The sequence below is a fragment of the Nothoprocta perdicaria genome, unplaced genomic scaffold, assembly GCF_003342845.1.
Source record: "Nothoprocta perdicaria isolate Ctin4 unplaced genomic scaffold, notPer1 scaffold_32, whole genome shotgun sequence".
NCBI classification, from domain to species: Eukaryota; Metazoa; Chordata; class Aves; order Tinamiformes; family Tinamidae; genus Nothoprocta; species Nothoprocta perdicaria.
Genome location: NW_020455555.1, coordinates 2,281,299 through 2,297,396, shown reverse-complemented (window position 1 = coordinate 2,297,396; position 16,098 = coordinate 2,281,299). Strand labels below are relative to the sequence as shown.

Below are 16,098 nucleotides of genomic sequence, written 5' to 3'. Positions count from 1 at the left end.
ACGTTTGGACTTACAGGGACTCCAAATTAGCTTTCTTGGAGCCAACTGATACATAAAGCTGCCAATTTGTCTCACATACGCAGAGAAATCACCTCTTTGTCTCAAGTAAAGAATGAAGCACAACCCACTGTGCAAGTCCAGTTTTTACAGTGGCCTGTTGTTAATTAATCAACAGGCAACAAGCAAGAACTAAGAACATGGGAGCTTCTTGGTCAGATATTTAAGGAGAACTCGACCCTACCAAGCAAAACATACACAGACAAATGCAAGAAACTTCAGCTTCACTTCTTATTTCCTATGTTCTTACCTTCTCCCATCTCCCAATCATGTTACACAGCAGTTTCCTGAAGCTCATGAACGTTGTGCCCAAAACATACCTTTTACAGTGTGTGGAAATCCAACATTTGCTAACAGAAGGAACTTATCTTGGGACCAAAATCTTGTATCTCTCTTAAGAACCATTTTCATGCACAAACTGGAGCCTGACAGATTTTCAATCTACAGCATTGCACTGGTTTTATATTTACCACTGTACATGTCACATGAAAAAAGACCCTCAGTCTTCCTGGTGCACAAAAAAACCAAAAGAACAAGTGAGAATTTCACATTTACTCATAAAATCCACAAAGCTTCTGGAAAAACAGGCATTCTATGCTTTGTTTCTTCAAAATAAAAATAGAAGTTAATATCTTCATATGGAGGTTCCTGCCACCTCATGCTGAGGAGCATGCAGAAGGTGTTATCATCACATGAATTTCTGAAGGGCCCATCCCTCTGCTGTGTCAGCAGATAACATACGCTGTTTAATGATGAAGAGTAGAAATCAAAGGGGAAGCAATGGTGCTGGTGGGAGGCAAGTGCCAAGCCCGAGACCATAAGACCTCAGTGTTTGTTGGTCCAACAACATAATTCAGTGTTCAGTTGAAGTGCATCCTTTAAAGAGACGCAGTCATGCTGCACTGAGGGGGGAAAATCCTACTAATAAGACAGATCAGTTCTTCCACTGTGAACAGGAAATGCAGCCTGGACAGGGAGAAACTACACATTCTGCAGTATCTAAGATGGGAAAGCACAACTACTGTACAAAGGATACACGTGCTTTGGTGACAGCTTTGGTGACCTGCATGGTCTGGGCCAGTTTGAGTGGACTGGGATCTGACTCTTCACAAAACTACATTTGTGAATGTGCAGTCACAGAAGGACAAGGGCAAAATAGGACAAGGTACAAACACAAAGGTTTCTACCCCAGTGAAATCATGTTTTTTCCTGAACGAGAAACACCACAACTTTATGATACTAGGATTCTTTGCATTTTGGCAAAGGAAGAAAATGGACAAACCTAAGAAACAATTCATGCCAAGGAAGGTGAGATGACATGGGAGGGAGGCAAGAGTGGCCAGAGAGACCTCAATATCTCCAAAAAGGGTTCCCAGTCCAGGATGTAGTTATCTAGTGATCTTCAGGATACAAAAGTAAGTGTTCAGGGAAAAAAGTAAAAGAAAAGGCTGTTATTCACACATTCAGGAAAGGAAGAAAAGGAAAAGAGATGATGTTTCTAAATGAAAATAAAATCGTAACGTGATAAAGATATGTATATTTCCCAGGGAAGTAAAGTTATAAAACGTAATGAGATACAGCAGATGAACTCAAGCACCAAGGATGCTGGAAAAGCGTATGGGCAGCTACCACACATGTAGAGCAAATGAAGATCACTCTGAAAGGTAAACTGAAATGGTGCAGTCTTCATTTATTTTCTTTTAGAAAGTCACAGGCAAGTACCAGGGGACAATGATGTCTTGACATAACTCTATGAAGACAAAGCAAAACACATGGGCAACAGCAAGGACTGGGGTAGGCACCAGAAAAGAACGGTACAGCCTGGTGGACTTGGGCAGAGTCTTTTCATCAAACGGCAGCAAATTGCCCCTCTTGAACTCTTCCAAAGAAGGAATCCAGATCATTATCATATAAATCCCCTCTATGTCAGAGCCGCCTACGCTGACAGTAAGTTTACCAGTACTGAAAGATCTTCTGAACATCCTAGTTGACCACAGAGAACTGAAGAAAAGTAGGTGAAAAATAGTAAGATCAAGGATGGCGAACAGAAAAAAAAAATTATTTAAGAGTGGTCCTCACCCTTCCTACTTGAGTAGCCTTGAGTGGTCCTCAAGCCCTGTCCTACTTCATTCACAATTTAGGTACTACTGACTGCCCTGCGTAAGACTCCACACGTATAAAGAACTATCCTCAAAATAGTCGATGCTACACAGGCTAGTGGTTACTACTTCATCACAGAGCCTTGCCAGTTTCCCATTTCATGTGGTAGGTCACATTTAGCAACATTCACATCTATCAACATTTTGGTCAGAATCATACTATCACACCAATACCATACTATCACACTTTTCATGCATACTATCAATATCATTCTACCGTATTTATCAATATCATACAATTGATTTATTTTCCACATCTAGGAACTGTTATCAGTAAGGAAGAGACAGCTAAAAGCAGAAAACTTCTGATACAAACAAGAGGCAATAAAAGCAGCAACTCAAGCAACTCTGTCCTTGTCTCTCACCCACATACACACAGCCAAGTCAATATCTGAAAACATATCTGAGGTCAAATGGTGCAAACACTGTTTCCTGACATTTTATTCTAATGCAAATGGAGAACAGAAAAGCTTCTCAAGTTCTTGCACTGAGAGCAAGATATCTCTGAATAAAATACTTTAAGAGTGTGCTGAATATTCTTATCGGGATTTGTTAATTAATTCTTACAATGCTCCTTCACAAGTAGGTAAAGCAGAAAGATTACATTATTACAGAGCAATCATATCAGTATCCATATAGCGATAGACAGTAACAGGGTCTAGAATAGCTAAAATATTTCTGTTCAAGATAAAAACAGACTTTCTGGAAAGTCACTGCCTTTCTTTTTTCTATTTTGAATGAAGATTGAGATTTTTAAGCTCTCCTTGACATGTCAAACTTATGACCATCCTGAACAACCAATGCATGTATATGTATCTAGCTGCCTCTTTGACACAGAACACAATGACATTGCTAAAATGACAAGGACTATACAGCATCGAGTGAGTGAAAGTATCACCTTCCTTTCCAGCATTCACCCAAATCCCTGCTGATAAGAACTCTTTTTGTATCTTACAGAGTGAACTGACACATCACTATTGTACCAAGCAAAAAGATACATATCAAACCAAAAACTTTGCCTAGACCAGATCCTTCTCCTTTCCTACATGATAGACTACTTGGTGGAGGGGGAGGGTGAAATTCTTCCTCTCCTTGGAAGAACTCTCAAAACCAACCAAATCTTCTGGGAATGGTGAACTCCACAGCTCAGACCCTTTCAAGTCTTTTTCTTTTTTTTTTTTTTGGAATTACTAGCCAATCAATAATAAAACTGCCAATGAATTCTTAAAGCTAAGTTTTCCATAACTTTTACAGAAAGATTTAATCCTTACTTTGGGTTCCATAACAACTGTTAGAGCAGCAGCTTTTGGGATTAATGACGACAGTCAAACATCTTTCTTTGTTTTTTGTTCCGCAGCTGAATAATTTCCAGAAAATCAGTCACTCCAATGATGTTTTTACTTCTGTGTCTATATGGAATAGCCTATACAACAGAATTGCAGTTCCTTCTCTTAGAAATTCATCACTTCAAGTCTTCCAGACCAGCCAAGGCCCCTGCAAACCAGAGACATGTGGCTGAGCTGGAAACAATTGCCCCAGTGATCCAGGGCTGCTTCTGCTTCCCTGGCCAGCCACATTGTCATTGCCAGTGACACAACCATCTGCACCTCCGCTAACAGAACACGCCCACTACTTCCTTAACTGTGCTCAGTTTTACATATATATATATACTTATAAATATATATAACATATTATAATTATATATAATTACATATAATAAAATTATATATAAATCTATAATTTAGAATATATAGTAAATATTAATATTAAATGTAATATTAAATAAAATTTGCAATTAAATATAAATCTAATATTAAAAATAAACATTGTAAGTGTACAGAATATATATGATATATGATATATGATATATGATATATTATATATTGCATATTGCATATTATATATTACATATTATATATTATAATCATACATTATAATTATATAATTATACATATATGTATTTATTTATATATTATATTTATAGGTAAATTTTTAATTATGTAATTATAATACATATTATATATGTATTTTATATATATATATATAAAAAAACTCAGCACAGGTAAGGAAGTAGTGGGTGACTACACAACTGAGCATGTGTGTGTGTGTATATATGTGTGTACACACACACACACACACACACACACATATATATATTCCCCCCCCGCCCCGGCTCAGTCGCACCTCAAATCGGACTCACACGTGTATGCCAAGCTCTATTATGTTCAGCAAGATGAAGGCAATAAATTTTGCAATCTCTATCTGTTCTTGAGATTGGACCTAGCTCTTTGTCACCCTGTCTACATTATTTTGGTCATGGTCTGATCTGAACACATGCAAGTTTAGGAAATATTTTCTATATGCAAATTCCCAGACTACTTCTAAAAATACAACTCTGTTTGAGCCTACTGAAAATCAAGCTGTTGCAATTCACTTGTGATCTAGAACCTCAGTTGTACCAAGTCTTAGAATGAAGGCAAGGAAAAGTTAGCAGGGTTACCATGCAAGGTGCTTGAGATCTGCCTGAACAGAAAGGAGACAGGTTGTGGTACCTGCATGTTTGACTTTTACAAACTGAATAGGGCTACAGAAGTATTTAATGTTCTTAATTAACTACAAAGAGGAGTAAACTATTGCTACACAGTGATTTCCTGAGATGATTTATTCCTATTTCTGGAAAAAAAGAAAAAGGAGGAAGAAAAAAAGAACACAACTAGGTTCTTCAAAACCCTAAAAGAAATGGCTCCTCATTTTTACTTTCTAGAAAATAGTCCGAGTTTTCATAAAATCTGTTGAAACAGCAACATAGGGCTACTAAAGCAGAAACATAAGCATCTTCAAAATTTCAAGCGCAATACAGAGCAGCAAGAACTTCAAGGAACCTACTGCAGTCTTTTCAAATAAGGTGAGTGAGGAGGAATACGGAATCCTGTGATCCAGTGAGTTAGTGCCGACACAGACTGCAACATAAGAAGTGCTCAAAGACATCGTACCAGCTAAAAGCTCCACTGCAGCGAGCTGCATTAACGGCAGCAAAACTTTGGAGAATCTTCCAGGCCTTGTCAGCACAGAGCACTTTGATGAGTGGTATAAACAGAAGATGAAATAATCACTCACTAGTTTACAAGCACTGAAGTACAGTTATTAAAGATTTCTGGTATGTACTGTGACAGTCATGCCTGCCAAACATGCCAACCCTGACACAAGGACTCTCACAGATCAGGAAGCAGAGGCCTCAATACCACAGTATTTGGTATTTGAGAAATTAGGCTTTGACGAAGGAGCCCCCGATGAAGGATGGTCATTCCATCCTCTCGGTGACTGAGCTTTAGCTGATGGTACCCTTTATTCCCTTTGGGTTTTTTTCAGTGCTGTAGCAGCAAAGAGGATACAGCACATTCGGAAGAAATGTAACCCACCCCACCACATGTCAAGGCATTACATCTTTAGAAACCCGTTTGCGACTGTGTGATTGCCACTGGCAGAGGAGCGAGGGACGGCTGACCCCACCAGGGCTCCAACCAAGCTCAGCAAGAGCTGCCCAGCTCATGCACAGCTGCCCCCAGAGGCCACACAGCCTCCAGAGGCCACGCAGGCCCTGCCTGCTCACACATGGACACGTATTCTACTAGTAAATGAACTGCTGTGGCTCACCAAGGATACTGCTCGTCTAAAAGTCTGTGCCTGCTGCAAGACCCTCCTTCCTCACAAGTCACCAGAACCCTACAGTTTGGTTAAAAAAGCTAAACTGTGCTGAAATGTGAAATTACTACATGTGAAATTATTTTGTATCACCAAAAAAAGGTTTCTAATCAATTTCTCATAAAGTTTGCCTTAGAGTTTCAAAGACATTAATTAAATGCAAAAATAAGTTGAAGATTAACATATAAAACCACAAAAAAAAAAGGCACTGAGAAGTTGTTTCTCCCATAAACCCTAAGTTTTCCCTTTATTCAGGAGCAGAAAGTTTAAGCAAACAAGAGGCAAGAGAAACACTGCTCTCGATCACTATCCATTTTCTGCCAGTGAAAGCTTTAGCCAGCAGCAGGTAGCAGCACCTCCTGCGCACTGGGCAATGACTGCACATGGTCATCCCCCCGCTCCCAAAACGCAATTCCCGCTAACTTGACAAACATTTGCTTATAAGGAAAATCCCTCTAGTCAATTTCTAAACCAGAACAAGCCAGATTGTCAGAGATTTTGAGGGTATAAAAAGCATTCTGTCAGTGATGTTCCTAGTTAAAATCTCAGGCTAGGATAAGTAAGATAAGAAAACAGCAGATTGAATGGCTTGACTAAGAAACAGGAAACAGTGAGAGTTGGGAGCCATAGGGAGTCTTTTGGTTTGAGCTTGTTGCATATTTTAAGAGAGCAAGTCATTTCTTGGATAATATTCTATTAAATATAGGGGGGGAAATGTTTTCTTACAGTCCTTTATCTCCCCCTGTGAAAGGTTGCTAAGGAAATGGTTCTCAGTAAGGTCAAGCAGTATAAACCCTGCTGTGTGTTTTAACGCAGCCAAATGCCACTTGAAATTAATGCCTCTTGGTTCCTTTCACATTCAAGTGTTCGCCCTTTCCAATATTAATTTTTACTGCGTATCTGTGTATCTCCATATCTAATATAATAGGCCAAGGGGAATAAAAAATAGACAAGCATCAAGATGCCACAATGAGGTTGGAGGAAAGGAATTTGTCCACAGCAGTGCTAGGACAGCGAGACTCACACCTTTCAGGCTACCAAAATCATTCTAAAACCACAAGCCCAAACATAATTTCAAGCACAGCAATGAGGTCTCCAAAATAAAAGCAAGTCATTAGGAATTACATAAAAGAAATCCATTCGATGTATTTCTCATTTTGAATATTTATTGCTTTAAGTTTATGTAAATGAAAGAAATCCTGGCGTATTGATATATCATTACTATGCCTCTGAAGTGATTTCCCATCTAAGTAAGATATAAAATGGGGTTCTCAAAATATTGCATGCAATTTAATGATCTCATTTCCATTTTCTAATAGACAAGAATACTTACAGAGATACTACTCTAAGACATACTTTTCTAAATGCAAAAGAAAAAAAAAGTCAAAAGGCAGAGCTGAGCATGCTGAACATGTAAGCCATTTTTCAAGCCAAGCAAGATAGTGAACTCAAATATCTAAATTACACAAAAAATTTCTTGCCACAAAGGCAACAGCTGTGTTGGTTGTTTCCATTCTAGCAAGGCACTTCCAGGGGGGGGGCGGAATCTCTGCTAAAAATAATAATAATTACCAGACTTACACAGCAGTATGATTCCAATCATTATAAATGTTTCTGAGGGGTAAATCAGAAAAAAAAAATCGCTAAGCACCAGATAACAGAGATATATAAAGACGCAGCAGGAATTCCCCTCAGAGGAAACTTATTAAAAATAAAAGTATAAAAACATGTTGATCTTTGCCTAGAAAATGAAGAAGAACTTGACTATGGTTCTTCTGAAATGGCATAAAGTTAAATCTTATCTCAAGTAATTTTTCTAGCCACAGTCTTATTGTGCTATAGCCTTTTGCTCAGGTGTTATTGTAGTTGTACAACTATGCTTTCACGGTAAATAACATGAAAATACTAAATTCATCTCATTCTGCAAGTAGTAACATGTAATTTAAAACACAATACTTGGATAGTCAGTCCTCTAATCACCTCTAACCGTAAGTCTCTGAATGCAGAAAGGTTTAAGGCCTATCCCCTGATGGACACATTACAGTAAGTCTGGAAATTAGATTATTTGCATGGGTACATGTGCATGCATGTATATACACACACATGCAGATTACGTTTCACAGTTAAGGTCTTTTTCTTTATCCATTGATCGATCTGTGACAAGATCAAACTGAGATAGTCTTGTGCACTCACTTCGCATTTACAGCTGCCACAGACAAGCAAGTACTCAGGACAGGGGGAAAAATACTCAGAGAAAAAAAAGAAAAAGACAATGTTTAACCCCAAATCATCTTTATTAATATTTTTATAAGCACTGCCTATTTCTGAACTTTTGGGATAACTTTTAGCATGCAAGCTAATGTTGCTCATTTTGTACCGTGAACTAGAATGAGAAACACAGCTACAGCTCCTTGATAAATAACCAGGATCAGCAAGAGGAACCATGAGGTCTTGCAGAACTGCAGCCTGAGCTGCAACTGCACTGGTGCATGCGACTCTCCACACAGACAGACAGCCCATAGCCAGCGTGCAAGTAAAGGCATCGCTCAGGAGCCTGCACAGCAGGAAAGAGAGAAGACGAGCTTAGACGGTTTTGCAGATGGAACTAGAGAACAAAATCTTCCAAACTTTTGACTGCAAAGCCCAGAAGCACATAGACATTTCCCACACCTATAGTAATAGCGTGTGCGACACCCTCTGATGATGGCTGAGCATGCAGCCCCCAGTGCCAATCACAACCAAAGCAGGGCAGGACTCTGTTCCGTACGGCCCCATGCATCCCCACGCTCATCGCCCCAGGCACACGTTCCCTGCTTCCAGAACAGCCCCCTTTCTGCTTTGGAGAGCGGTACCAGCTGGAGCCCGCAGCACCTCTGCCTTCTCCCAGTTGCCTATTGTGCCCCTGTGTGCAGCACAGTGCGGGCCTCGCTCCCCAAGCGGCTTAGCCTGAGCCGAGATGATGGGACCCTCTCCAAAACCACAGAATATGGCAAGAGAGAGAATAAAATGAATTCAACCAGCAAATCCTGGAAACAAAATCAATGATAGCAAAGACATGTTTCTAAGGTACTCCCTCCCAAAATTCAAATACTTTGCACCTGTAAGTCAACTGTAAACAAAGCCTGAATAATTGTGGCCACAAAATAACAAATTACAAGCAGAAACAAAACAACAAAACAAACATGAATTTGGATGTTTGCCCACAGTAACTTGTGCTCATCCTCAGCAACAAAGGGGCTTCTTTATGGAATACTGACTTACTTCTTTCTTGCTGAAGATATCTGCAGGTCCCTACTTTTACCATAACAAATACACAAGAATTGGAATAGAGACAGTTATTTTAATTTGCCAATTTTTTTTAGCTCTGTGAGGCAATCTGGTTTATAATATACCGGGCCATGCAACTAGAGAGCGTAGCAACACAAGCACAACGAAACGACAGTGTCGCAGATGTCTTCACTGCGGCAATCCTGAGCAAGTCTTGGTTTGGTCTCAGAGGGCACAAGGAGGTAAAACTGTTAAGCACATTGACCCTGCTGAGCAACAGCTTTTAACTGCAGCAGACTAGTAGGAGAAATGTGCAGTTACACAGCAAGGCCTCTCTGACCATGGGAGGGATCCCCACATACACTCTTTCTGGCTGGTTTCTAGAAAGTGTTCAAAGCCCAGACTAAAACTAGAAATAACGTATGTAAGAGTATGTTCTTCCTGGAGAGCTCAGCGTTCAGCTGTCCAGAAGTTCCCCAAAAGACACTGTATCCTTGACACAAGCATCTAAGGTGCTGGATCCAAGCTTACACAAGGGCAACGGGAGCGTTATCGTCATGTTTGAGGGCATCTTCCCATGGCTGTTGCTGGATCTTCCTCCTCCACATTTAACAGTCATTCTAGATTAAATCCTCCTGACAGTGGAAACAGTCCTACAGTCTGAAGTCGGTAACTGGCTCAAAGTACAGCTTTTGACCCACCTGTGGGCTTCTAGCCAGGGACATTGGTACTACCTTGACATAGAGCCCCAAGCTGTAGAAGAGCTCCATACCCAGACACCAATGCCACTGGACAACGTACAAGCAGCTGCCTTACATACGTGAACATGCACTGGGAATTTTAACCAGGCAAATATATTTGGGAACAACAAAAGAGGCTGTTCTCCAGTTTTGTGAATAGCAACACACTGGTTGTTTTTACCTCCTCAAAAAATGAAACTGCTTGGGAACAACACTGGGAGTACCAAGAAGTGAATGTGCTGAGGAGACACGGCTCAGAGTTATCCCAAGTATCTAACTGCCACAAGTCCTACACATGAGGGATAAGGAAACAATTCACTCAGCAGTATACAACACAGACATGGGAAAGATGAGCGGCTCTCAGTTTCACTGATATGACAGCAGCACACATGGGATTGATAAAAAAAAAAAAAGAAAGAAAGAAAAAATACACTTTCTTCATTTTCTTGCTCTGGAATCACATTCTGATTTCCCAAACTGACTCTGGTTTCCAGACCTGAATGACTTTTAAGGTCAACAAGCAAACAAGGCTGCTCGAATTAGAAACAATTCATCTGAAAGTGCTATGCAGAGAGAGCAGCAAGTTTCAGCTCCAGCAAAGTTGCACAGCTGTGTGAGTATCATGCACTGAGAAACAAGGTTTCAAGTTTCGCAGCTTCCAAATAACTGCCTCTACTGACCCCCTTCTATGAAGACTATTATGAAAATGAAGCCTCAGCTTTAGCTTCTCTACATTCCACTTCTGGTTATAGGTATTTGACTTACATTGACTACTCTCTCTCCAAAATCAAGACGTTAGAAATTAACACATAAGATTTGCCTTAAGAAAAAAAAGTACAGTTGTATTTTCAAGCCAAGTGTTTTCCATGCATGTCATACACAAAGTTACTTCTTAACCTCAATGGCAAGCTCAAAAATCCCAATTCAAACTGAAAACTTTAAAGCATTTCTCCTATCTTTTATCTTCTTTGAATTCTCATCACAAAAAGGACTACCACATTACCAGGTTAAACCTACACTCCACATAGACAAGCACGCTTTATTTCACATCTCAGTCACTTCACAGAAATTGAACATGTAGCTACTTTGGAAGAAAAGATATAATTTAACATCATGTTCATGACCTCAGCTGATTTCCTTAAAACTTATAAAAGGAAGAACAATCCCTTCGTATATATATTTTCTCTCATTATAGTCAGTGAAAAAAATGATTTTTCCTTCTGGTGATTTTTCTAGATTTTTTTTCCCTAGATTCTACCAGATTTTTCCTTCACCCGCACAAAAGTGGTATTCTACAAAGCACAAATGTTCATGATCACAGAATAGACTACAAAGCCCCATTTAATGCATATACCATGATGTGTTTATTCTTCATTGTCACATCCTTTGCTGTTGGAATTGTCTCCTTCCTTTACAGCTGCACCTAGCTGTAAAGCTTCAGGCTAACAGGGCCCAGACAGCTTCTTTAGTTATCAGCACAACAGAATCTTGTTTCTGCAACATACAGTAAAATAAAAGACAAAACACTCATAGCTTTACTTGTTAAATACTACTCTTTGACAGGCTGCAAAACCATTAACACGAGTATCCACCAAAACTTTGGAAAAGAACCTTTGAATTTTCTTTACCTATTATGGTCACCAGAACCTATCACCACAATGAATCTCTCTAAAGCAAAGTCTCTAAAGCTTTTCCAGCATGTAAAAAACACTTCTGTGCATCTTCCCATATTGAAAATTAGGCTAGGTATTTGCTCTCAGTTCTGCATTGATCCTGTTGAAGAAAAACAAAACAAACACTACAAGTTGCTATTTTTTCTACTGCTTCCTACTTTTGCAGCAGCTACACAACCACACCATAAATATCAGGCCAAACACATACTGAAAACTACCACCATCAGTAATTAACGTCTTGTTGCTGTGTAAAACACCTCGCTACACACAAGAACAACTTCCCGTAATGCTTCAGCAAAGCACCACTGAAACAAAGGTCTATGCTTGGAGGATTCATTTCAAAGAATTTAAGGGACAATTCACAATGTCAATTCATAAAACTGCAAAAGATGGTTCACATAAAAACAGTATTTTCGTTTTCTCCAATTACTTGAGCTATTCTGGCAGTAGCATCACAATGGTCTATTTTTATTCAAAATTATGTTTTTTAACTATAAAAAGTTTCCATTGCTACAAAACTAATGCTTGCAACATTGATTTCCATGGCACTGTTTAAAGAAACACTGCAGAGGAATAATGTGGATGTCAGGGCATTTTATGTAGCTGCAGCAACATTCTGTGAGCAGTTTGGGCAGCAGATTTGCTCCAGGTCATTTTGACTACTATACACTGCATTCTCCTGAATTGAGCAGGGCATCTGTGCAATAGAATTCAATGAGATTGTGAATAGTCAGAATGACACCAAGTAACACTGGGCAGAAAGACTCAGCACGGTAAGAACAGCCATCTACTTGTGTGCCCCATGTATCATCCTGTCAGCATGTTGTGTAACAGTTTGAAAAAAGGGAAATTAAATCTTAAATAAAAAAGGCCTGACCTGAACCAACAAAGCAAGCAGGAAATTGAGTAAAGGCTGACACTCTTAGCTCTCCTACCAGGGCAAGGTTTTGACTCACAGATATGATCATTTTGCAGTCTTCCCACTTGCTATACCTTAATGAAGCAATGACAGGGGACAACTTCTCTTTGGAATTGTGAACATTCATCAATCACTTAATTCTCCAGCATGCTAACAGATCCTCCAACAACAATTCCAAATGTAGCAGTAATAAGCACTAAAATGACATCTTGGAAGGTGTATCAGGCAACATCCTCACTTACATATATTTAAGTAGCGCAAGTGTTCTGTAACGCACAGATTAAAAAAATACAAGAATGCTTCCCAAGGTTTCACCATGATTTTCAAGTGCTAGAATTTTTATTTTGAGAGTAGTCTTTATTAAATGGAATATTAACCTTCCACATTAGCGAACAAAACAAAATCCCGCTAGATCACGAAGAATCTTCCATCTGGCCATGCCTTTCTCCCCTCTACAAAACTGAGCAAAAGGATTCTGTGCACAGGACTGCCAGCTCAAACTCCAGTGCATTCAAAATAGTTTTATAAAGTTTTACTTCTGAGAAGAGACACTGTGGATAGCATTTGTTCAGCCAGCCAACTACTGTCACTTCCATGAATATGAATAAGCTTCAATAGAGGACACTGAGCTTCTGCAAATGCAAGAATATCCAATTGCCCAGAGTCAGTCTTTGCCAATATACCAAGCCTGCGGTTATTTAGAGATTTTTATTTTGCTCCAGTGTCTGTGGGGAGGGAGTCTTGTTGTGAAGCTTCCTTCTTCCCATTTTCATAAAGATATTTTTTTCATGCTGCCCCTTGCTAAGCTTGCAGAGCAGTACGATAAAACCCATTATTAATGGAATCCCATTATTAATGGGATTAAGCCCTTGAAAAGATATTTTGGTTGTTTCTCTGGAACGCACATGGTACTAACTAGCACCCTATGCTGAGACAAAATGATAGCAAAATAAATTGTTTAGAGCTAATGAAAATTAACACTTGGTGCAATTTTGTAACTGTAATTTGCATGTTTGCAACTTACAAATGCATATGGATTAATGCAGATTTTCACAAAGGGAAAGACTCGCTCTGTGCTCTGTAAAACCAAGGGTAAGGCTGATGATGAATCATTTTTTACAGTATTCTTGTGAGGGTATATAAATAGCTGTTTCTAAAATAATTACTACTGAAACGTGTGGCTTCTGAAATATACTGGACCAAAATTAACTCAGGCTTCATTTAATCACAAATGCTATCTGTTTGGAGTCTTCTTTATACAGGCATGCTGATCAGTTTGAACGTGTCCCCCTGCAAAACAGGCGGCCACCTCCTGCCGCGACTGGGGCGCTCAGCGCCCCGCGCAGGCTCCGCGCAGCTCACCTGGCCCCGCGAGCGGCAGCGCAGCAGGGACTGCCAGGCCCGGCTCAGCTGCCCCTCCCGGCGCCACCACCGCGTCCCTGCCCTTTCCTTGTAGGACAGCGCCCACCGCCGACAGACACAAAGTTCCCAGCCGAGCGCCGGGCCGCGCTGCTCACCTTCCTGCACCGCATGGAAAGGGTTGTTGGCTTCTATGAGCTTGATGGAGTAGGTGATCTTCTCGCTCTGGAGGATGTCGTCATTGAGGTTCAGATCCGACACGGCCTGTTTGAACACCTCGTCGTCCTTGGCAGCATTGCCTTCGAAAATGGCACCTAGAGGAGAGGAAGGCGGCACAGGGTGACGCTCCCGCTGGGCCCCGCGCACCTGCGGCACCAGTCTGGTCCAGCCAGCGACTCCCCACTTCGCTGCCCTGCAGCAGCCTGGAAGCACCCGCTTCGCCCTGCCGCCTGTGCAGCGGACATGCAAACAGCTGGCGCTGCGCGTTACGTAACGGGTGCGGGGCACACGAGCACAGCCCAGCCGTACCCCCGCGCCGCGGAGCGTCGCACACCTTCCCACGGGCCACACTAGCGCCGTGGATTCGCACCGCTCACAGCCCCTCCGCGCTGTCCCCGGCCCGCGCCCTCCACAGGGGCAAGGAGCTGAAGTTTGTGCGGGGAGCAGCCCACAGCCCCGTCCATCGGCAGCGGGGGCGCCCCAGGGCAGCGCTGCGGCCAGCACTGCCCCATCTCCCTTAGGGCCCCGCACTGCTGCCTGCCCCGGCTCTGGCCCAAGGCAACTCTCCTTCAGCTGCCGTCCTCACATCCCCACGACTGGAAAGCTCGGGACAGGGCTGGTCCCCGTGTCCCCCGGCCCTGGAGCAGGGTGACGCAGGCCCTTTCGCCCATCCCTGCCAGCACTGCTCCCTCTCCTGTTCGCTGCTCCTCTCATCATCACCCCCAAACTGCTGGAATTACTGCTTTTCATCACCCACCGTGCTCCCATCTCCTCCTGTATCATCCTCCGCAAGTGCTTCTCCCCCACCGCTGAAAAGCCTCATTTTCCTTCCTGCTGATACCTTCCACCAGCGGCTCAAAGGTGACTGCAGAGCCTCGCTCGTGCCTGCCCTGCTGGTGCAAGGCCAGCGCTCGCTTTTGCCCCAACAAGCCATAAAAGTTCTTAGCAGCCTTTGCTCTGCCTCCTGCTCCTCAGCCTCTTCTCCCCACTGCTCACCCAGCCTGCCTGCTGCCCAGGGCTTTGCAAGAGGTCTCATTTAAACAACAACAGTTGTGCACGCGTACACACACGCATACATGCACACACACTCACGCACACACATGCAAGCACACACACACACACACACACGGAGCCGCTGCAAATCTCGCCTCTCCAACCCTTCCCCAGCCAACTTCTCCCCCGCATTCCGGCTCGGCTGACACCTGCTATGCGGGAAAGGAAACCGGGGGATTATCTCCCTGAAAGTTTTCCCTGCGAGCACGTTCACATTATGCCTCTCTCCTGATTGTATTTTTTTCTCTTTTTTTTCTCTCAGGGAGGAGGTAGGAAACGGGGAGCTCTTCCACACAAACAGGTCTCCACAGGAGAGAGCAGCGCGCGCCTCGGCGAGCTCCCCCCCCCCCCCCGCCCCTAACTTTGCAGACAGGGGAATGGGGCTGCCTTTCCCTGCCCCCCCCCGCGCAGAGAGGCGCGCTCGCTGCTGTGACATTACCGCGGATAACCGAGACATCCTCTCATTTATTTATCTACCGCCTCCCTCTTCTCCCCCCGCTACTCCGCTCCCTCTCTTACCAATGTGGATGATGGAGTCCGCCCGCACCGAAATGCACTGAAATATCCAGGGGAAAAGCCAGAGCATCAACACTTCCATTTCCAGCCTCTCGCACAGCACATCAGCGCGGGTTTGGTGGCGAGGCAGATGGGGAAAAGAAGAGAGACGAGGACGGGGAAGAAAAAAAAAAAAAAAAAAAAAAAAAAGCAGGGGGAGGTGGAGCAAGACGGCGGGGGGAAAGTAGCCAGAAATACCCCCCCTCCCCCCGAAAAAATATATATCCCAAATCCCCGCAGTATCACACAATTTTTCCAAGACTGAGCAAAAGGGCTGAGGAAGAGAGAAGGGAGGGGGGGAAAAAAAAAAAAAAAAGATAAAAAGAAAAGCGGCGGCGCTAGGAATCGCGTTGGTGGCTGCCGGGCGGGCGGGCGGCGGAGCCCCCCGTTGGCGC

General features: G+C 42.4%; 1 protein-coding gene across 2 annotated transcripts in view; it reads right to left on the bottom strand.

Moving 5' to 3' along the window:
* GRID1 (glutamate ionotropic receptor delta type subunit 1) overlaps window positions 1-15,824 on the bottom strand; it is a 411,120-nt gene extending 395,296 nt beyond the window's left edge. For both annotated transcript variants that reach the window (XM_026043010.1, XM_026043009.1), the window contains exons 1-2: window positions 15,668-15,824; window positions 14,035-14,190 (exon numbers count right to left, since the gene is read on the bottom strand). In XM_026043010.1, the coding sequence (XP_025898795.1) occupies window positions 14,035-14,190; window positions 15,668-15,746 (235 nt within the window). In that variant the 5' untranslated portion in view covers window positions 15,747-15,824. The remainder of the gene's footprint in view (window positions 1-14,034; window positions 14,191-15,667) is intronic.
* Window positions 15,825-16,098: the final 274 nt, after the last annotated feature.